Here is a 7775-nt window from a genome sequence, read left to right as displayed (position 1 = left end):
CCTCCTGTGTCTTTTTACTCAATGTATGATATCTATTACATTGTGCATTAAATTATATACTATCATGGGCTGAAAATTTAAGTTTCCGGAATTGGATATAAAATGGCACCATTTACAAAAATTAATCTTATGGCTGTCGAATATATTCCTTCAAATCTCCGCTGTCAAAATTTCATGATATTTCACCGAACAGTTTATGAGTTACAGTCATTTGAACAAGTCAACTTTTGAATTTAAAAAAAAAATGGAAAAAATCAAAATTCGTGCAGTAATCAAATATCAATATTTGAAAGGCTTAAAACCTCAAGAAATCATTGAAGTCATCGATAATTTCTTGAGCTTTTAAGCCTATTTCAAGTATTGATATTTGATCACTGCACAAATTTCGGTTTTTTTCTATTTTTTAAAAAACTCAAAAGTTGACTTGTTCAAATAACTGTAATTTACAAACTATATTCGGTGAAATGTCATGAAATTTTGACAGCAAAGGTTTGAAGGAATATATTTGACAGCTATAAGATTAATTTTTGTATAAGATGCCATCTTGTATCCAATTCCGGAAACTTTTCAGCCCATGTAGTATTTTTAGCACATTTTTCTGTATTATATTTTAAAATAAATTTTAAAGTAATTTTAAAAAATTAAAAACCTTTATTCAGTGAAAAAACTAGCTGTCGATTGGAATCGTGGTGGAGAATCTTTACAGGTTGATCTGTCTTTGCCCGATTAAATTTTGTTTGTAACTTTAAACTGAGAATATATACGCGTATGAGTATAATTAGTTTAGAAAAATTCAAAGTCTAATCACAATGCTTAATTGCAAGTATACTAAATAGCTAGGAACAGCTTGCATAAAAAAGAATTGCTTATGCTATATGATAATTTTCAAAAGGAATGTTATGAAAAATGCGCGATTGTTATATTTTGGTGATTAGTTTATCATCGATCGTAATAAACTGTTTTCGTTAGTGAGAATTATACAAATGTCATGACAAAGCAATAACGAAGGAATAAAAGAAAAAGAAGAAGTCATAGAAATGTTTGGCAATGACAGAAAATGTATATATAAATATATCCATATTAAATATTATATATAAATATTGTATATATTTATTTAACGATCTTTTAAGAGTTACATAAAACGTTCGTTATATAAAACAGTTATTTATTATTTTCATCAAACTCTCACAGAAAAGAAAGTTACAATTGACACTTTTCTCGCAGTTTTTAAATAATCTTATAGATTATCTAAAGTAAATTTCAAATACTTAAATATTTAATTATAACATGCAGAATCTTATTTAAATTTTTAAATTATATAATTGTTATTATCTTTTACAATTTCAAAACAAACACGACATTCTTTAGAAATAGACAGTTTTCACTAAGCTCATATTTGGTAGATGGTACATATATTTTTTCTTTTTGGAATTTTTTTGTTGATTATAATATTGATACAATTGTTCTTTATATTTCTCTCTCTCTTTATACATATTTTTCACATTTTTTCTATTAACAATATATTTCATCATTATTTTGAATATAAAACTTTTCATACAAATATAATTTCTTTTAATCTACATATAATCTGCCTATGTAATACGCACATATAAAGTTAAGTTTTTATACCGTAAATTAATATTGTAAATTAATATTGTAAATTAATATTGTAAATTATATTGTTATAATATCTAAACATCGATAACAGGAACAATCTGCGAACGAGCGAACGTTAAGCACTTTCTAACGCTGTTTGTCAGTTATTGGTTTTGCCATCAATATATTATTACTAATATATAATTATCTATCGATTATATTTGTCAATGATCCGTAGGGCTAATCAAAGAGAAAGGTAAATTATCACGATTGATAGCGCAAACGCAATATTCGAGAATAATTGACGAGACGACGTGCCTGGCGCTTGGTTTCCCTCGAATGGTATTGTATTATTTGCTAAAGCCGCGTTAATGGATTTCATTAAGGGATAATCATGTCCATCGACTAGAGCCATGTCACCGTGCAGCAATGCGCATTTGCCTCGAAAATCGTCCGTGTCTATGCTCCATACCATAACACCTCCCAGCTTCTGCCTCTTTGCATACTCCACCTGAAAGAATTCATTAGAATCAAAATTAGGACGTCCAAGCTTACGCAAATATAAAAAGCGGCTTTTACAATGAGATTTAACTCGTAAAGGACACCTCAGTGCGAATTCGCACCCACAAAATTTTCACAAAAGTAGTTTTTCCAGAAATGCAGTTTTGTTTAACACCCAGTTTTGAAAATAATTACGTTCTTTTTTCGAAAATTTAATATTACCAATCGATTGGTCAAAAAATTTTATATTGAAAAACACACGTTTCGCTTTAATTAATTTTGCTTTTTATTTTCAGAAGGTATAAAACTTTCAAAACGCTTGGTGCGAATTTGCACTCAGATATTCTTTACGGATGTTCAAAAGAACCGTAGCCTTTACGGATTAAGATTAAAGAAAATTGACAAATTACAATCGATTATTCTTCTTATTAAGATAAATAATCAACTATGATTGGTCAATTTTCTTAAATCTTAAGTCTTAAATCTTAAGTCTTAAATCTTATTGTAGGTGCCGAAAGCATATAGAGCAGCATAAAGTGCAATTAAGTTAATATATATATAACTCTAATTTAATTTCTCTTGACATATTTCTACAACGAAGCATAAGACAACGTCAAGATGGTTAATATCTCTAATAATTATGTATAATTTGTAAAAAAAACTGCCAAATATTATTGAAGAAGTTATTCTAAGTGATTATCATCCCAAGCAGAGTAGGTCACGATATCGTCAATGACATTAAAATGATTAATCAAAAAGTGACTTTTAATGATTATTTTGACGTCATTTTGATGTTATTGTGATGTCATGCTGACTTATTGTTCTGCTTGGAATTGAAAGATTAGGACACCTGAAATTTAAAATTTATTAATATTATATTAATTATAATCATTAATATATGTACAGTATAAAATATATAAAAAATATGTATATCAATAATATAAAAATTATAATTAATTATAAATTATGTATGAAATTCGTATTTTATCCTTGGAAATATATAATCAATAAAAGAAGCAATTTTCAGTAAGAGACTGTTTTTGACAAAAATTACAGAAAAAAATACCTTCGCTATCATGGCTTTACGATCATCGTAAACTACAACATGATCCTTATTCTTAACCGCATAAGCTGTGCTGCTCTCATTATCCCATCCAGTTGTCCAATTTTGTGGATACATTACCAACGCCTCACAAATCTGTACAGAAATGTACAATTTATTCGTAAGTAATTTACTTACATATTTATTTTACATTATACATTTTACATGTTAAAGAGCTGCTATGCGTTTTTAATATCATGTTTAAAAAAAAGAAAGAGTAAAATGGTTATCGATTATCAAAATTACGGGATGAAAAGATACCATGAATTAAATATGATATAAATATGTGGACAAATAGCAAAGTACCTCATTGAATCCCATAAAGCCTTCTTCGGACGTATAAGGCCCTTTGAATCCGGTATCCAAACTGGGCATGCCAATCAGATTTATTTTATCTGTTTCTGGTTGAGTTGTAGGAAGGAATGTGTCAACAAGAACAAAAGTTCGTCCGTACATCGCCAGTCCTAAAACTAGTTTCTCGGCTGGGACTCCTTGTTGTAACAAATACGTAATAGTATGTTCCTAAAAATGTTAAAAATTGCTATACTATTATATGATTATGCTACTGTGCTTTAGATCATGTAATATTCACATAAATATAAAATTAAATGTTAAATAAATGTAACATTAATATAATACTAACGAAAAATTTTTATCTCTCAGTGGTGTAATTCTAAATTTTATACTCTTTAAAATTTATTCTCCTTTCTTTCTATTCTTTTTTCTTTTCTCTAAGATTTATCAAGAAAAAAAATAAACAATGATAATACATTCTACGATTGTAAGAAGAAATGAATGAAAAGGAAATCTTTTCGAAATTAATAACTTTAATTTAAAAATTTTTAAAATTTTTAAGGTCATAAAAGACGCTCTCAAATTTATTTGTGTTTTATTCTATGCGGTCTAGTTCAACTTATCATATTTAAAAATTTTTTTTTGTATGTATTTCGTCTTGTTTTTTCTACTTATTTCAATTCATTTCTTTTAAAATTTTCATCTCTTAAAATTTATTTATAAAATTGACAGAAGTTATGTAAATTTAGTCAAGTGTTTTATTAATTTAGAAATATTTTTAACATGTGAAATGGCGCCGCTAGACGATATTAATTCTTGATTCCAATATGTCTGTAACTCTATATATTATAGATGTACATTAATATTTTTACGCGAAAATCTATCTTACCACGTCCAATTGATCCTTGCTTCGCAGTGGTGAATTCGGAAGAACCCGTTTGTTCCATGCTCCGTGATAATCATACGCCATCACGTGAATGTAATCGAGATATTTGGAAATTTCAGGAATATCGTATGCTATATCGATAGTAGACTTGACGGCACTTATAGCTGCGGTTAACGAAAAGCGATGTTCTCTAAAGGCATCCTTCAGTTCCTATCGCAGAATAAATAATGGATTTATTTCCTCTGCTAATTGAAATAATAAAATATAATATTTTTACCTTCACGAGGCTAACAAAATTCTGTTTATCGTACGGAGCACCGCCACGACTTCCCGGAAATTCCCAATCGAGGTCCAACCCGTCGAATCCGTACGTTCTGTCACGACAAAATTTAATTTTTCAAAAAAAGAAATCATAAAATAAGTTCAACAATACAGATAAAGAATTTAAAAATTAAATCAAAATCGAAATTTCAAAATAAAATTTCAATTGTATAGATATTGTAATTAAATCATAAATCGTGATCGTAGCGTAAGAAATTTTCTGAGTAAAGAATGTTTCACTTTAAGAATTGGCTTTCTATAATGAAAAGATAACTTATAGAGGAATGATTAAGAATGATTAAATACATCACGGTGAACGCACTTGAGAAACTCGACAGCACTAGCGATGAAAATCTTCCTACGATCCAGTGAGGAAGCCATTATCGAATAATTTTTGCTGCCCTCGTTCCATCCGCCGATACCGAGCGACACTTTCAAACCTTGTTTACGAAACGCTGTCATTTTTCTGTAGTTCCCTGTTCCTGTATTCAGATATTTCTAAATTACACTTATGAAACTTTAATGCAAGCTTAATGCGATTCGAATCATCATTGATAAATCTATTATTAATAATTAATTAGCAATTTTTTTCGACATTTTAATATATTATATATTAATTGTCCCTTTCTTATTCCGTGTCTTTACGATACAATTAAATTATTATAACACGCTTGGTTTCCTTAACAATTTTTAATTCATTTTGTATAATTTGTTAATTTTTACGGCAATTCATAAGCTTGATTTCACATTAAAGTTGCAATTACCATCTTTTTCCATATCTGCCCAAGGATCGAGGCTTCTTATTGTCCAATTCGAAGCGTTTAAACCAGCAAATGCGTAAATTAAGTGCGTGCAGTGTTCCGGACGCAGATTTTCTAAGGAGAATGCCCCATTTCCTTGCCTGTAGGCAGCCCAGGATGCGACGTAGCAAACAACGACTTTGTCATGTTTCGGTCTTATGAGTCCTGCAATAGAATACATTTTGATATTAATATAATTAAAATACTACATCAATTTTAAAACCAACATTATTTCAACTTTATTTTTTAAAAAACAATTTTATTAAATATTATTATATTATTAATATAATTAATTTAAGGCATGGTTGTGTTCATTTAATAGAATTTTCAATAAACGTAATAATTATTATGTTAATTATAAACTAGTTGCTAAATATAAAATTATAACTTTTGCAAGTTTGTCTTGTATATACACGTACGACGATCAATACATTATATTAATAGGTATAAGCAATAAGGCGTGAAAAATCATTAATGTGTGTTAAAACGATTATTTCAAAATTTCATTTTGAAGAATACCTTATTCAACTATTGTAGATGTTAATTTATGCTTAAATTTAAAAAGAAGTCTTATAAAATAAATTAATTATTTGGCTATTTCAGAATTTTATTTTCTATTAAAGACATATGTATTTCAAGCGACGGTCAACAAATTTCGAAATTTGCATATCCAAACATACATCCAAGAGAATTAAATAAGTAATAGAAATTTGATTCAAATTGATCAAAAGAACTTGTATGATAAAACAGTGATGGAAGCTACTTTCGAGACACTCTGTATATACATTCGCCAGCCTTATGAAAATGTCGCGTCCCCATTGTTGGCGGCTTGCCGGCTTTTACTTTCGCTTGTTAATATGTAAACGCGGGAATTAGTCACTGACCGAGTGCAATAGTAACATGACATTGTACATTGCTGCACAAGTACATATATAATGTACTACATACATATTAATCGTAAATAGGTAGCTCAAGTCAGCGAACTCACCGTGAACGTCGTACATTCCAAAAAGTAGAATCGCAAATAGAAATGCCACGTTGCTGAAGGACATTGTAGCGCGCTAAACTTCCTCGGTGCGTTATATTTAATGCGTCGGACAATCTGCAATTTTCGGGAAAATTAGAAAACATTCACAATACCGTATTTCGAGTACGATAAACGCTGAAATCCCGAAATTCGATATAAAACTGCGTCGATTTTTATTATTTAAAAAATCTACACTATGATGTTATAATTCACCGTGTTATTTGACGCGCTGCTTGACAAGTTCGCGATGATCGACAGAAGTTACGGTAACGGATCTCTAATGTTAGCGATACTTCCGCGATAGATAGCTGTTTTTTTTACATCACACTTGCGATAACGGTGATAACGAATGTTTCGTATCCTTTTTGTATTTACTTTAGAATTTAGATAACGGAACACCGAATTTTAGCCGCTAATCTTGTTATTACAAATGGGCGTTTCTCAATCAAGCCGATCACACGCAGGTAATACTAAAGCAGTACCGATTCGTTTGACTGCAGTCTGTAGACTGTTATAGGACTCAGGCTCAGATACGCGCGCGTCAGCCAGGCCCAGATCACTTTCACTCTAACTGTTTATTCTCGAGTGAGAGACGAGGAGAACGACCGCGAGAGGAGGATGCATTTAGAACCTGTTGTACGTTATTGCCGGAAATCTTCTTTGTCCTTTGCGCGCGGATTCTCCGTCGATTTTCTGACGCAAAAATAATATATACGTATATATATATATACTTATATATATATATATATATATATAACATTATATCTGCGCGTTACTTTATGCATGAGTTACACGCGTGCTTTATAAATAGAACAACATTGCCCAAAAAAGGAAGAAGAAGAAGAAGAAGAAGGCGGGGGAAAAGGAGAAGGAGGAGACGGAGAAGGAAGGAGAGAAAGACGAGGTGAAGAAAAAGGAATAAAAGAACATAGATTAAGATAAAGAGGAAATGGGAATGGGAGGAACCAAAGCAAAAGGAAATAGGAGAAAGAGAAAGGAAATTGAAAGATCAGAAGAAGATACGAAAGGAATAAGAAAGAGAGAGAAAGAGAGAGAGAGAGAGAGAGAGAGAGAGAGAGAGAGAGAGAGGAAAATGTCGCAGAACGATGGCGCTGTGTTAAGATACATATCCTCCCACTGTGCACTGCATCAAGATACATATCAAAAGGAGTAGAGGAAATGGCAGAATATGTTTCCTCTTATTAATAGCTGAAATCTTGAACTGATCTTAATAGTACGAACGAAATC

The 7775-nt window shown here is 30.5% G+C and overlaps 1 protein-coding gene across 4 annotated transcripts; it reads right to left on the bottom strand.

Annotated features, from left to right (window-relative positions):
- Positions 1–1503: 1503 nt before the first annotated feature.
- LOC105452169 (probable chitinase 2) lies at positions 1504–7205 on the bottom strand. 4 transcript variants are annotated; one of them, XM_011693063.1, is made up of 9 exons: positions 7159–7205; positions 6489–6602; positions 5465–5665; positions 5023–5182; positions 4657–4753; positions 4383–4589; positions 3506–3721; positions 3164–3295; positions 1504–2107 (listed from the first exon to the last, which is right to left on the bottom strand). In XM_011693063.1, the coding sequence occupies exons 2-9, from the start codon at positions 6550–6552 to the stop codon at positions 1841–1843; spliced, it is 1344 nt and encodes a 447-aa protein (XP_011691365.1). In that variant the 5' UTR covers positions 6553–6602; positions 7159–7205; the 3' UTR covers positions 1504–1840. The 4 variants fall into 4 exon arrangements, with proteins under 4 accessions (XP_011691365.1, XP_011691362.1, XP_011691364.1 ...); XM_011693060.1 differs by lacking the exon at positions 7159–7205 and adding an exon at positions 6741–7132; XM_011693062.1 differs by lacking the exon at positions 7159–7205 and adding an exon at positions 6910–7132.
- Between the last annotated feature and the right edge of the window lie 570 nt (positions 7206–7775).

Source organism: Wasmannia auropunctata, unplaced genomic scaffold (genome assembly GCF_000956235.1).
Source record: "Wasmannia auropunctata unplaced genomic scaffold, wasmannia.A_1.0 LD336037.1, whole genome shotgun sequence".
In the NCBI taxonomy this organism is placed as follows: Eukaryota; Metazoa; Arthropoda; class Insecta; order Hymenoptera; family Formicidae; genus Wasmannia; species Wasmannia auropunctata.
This window is presented reverse-complemented; position numbering and strand designations above follow the sequence as displayed.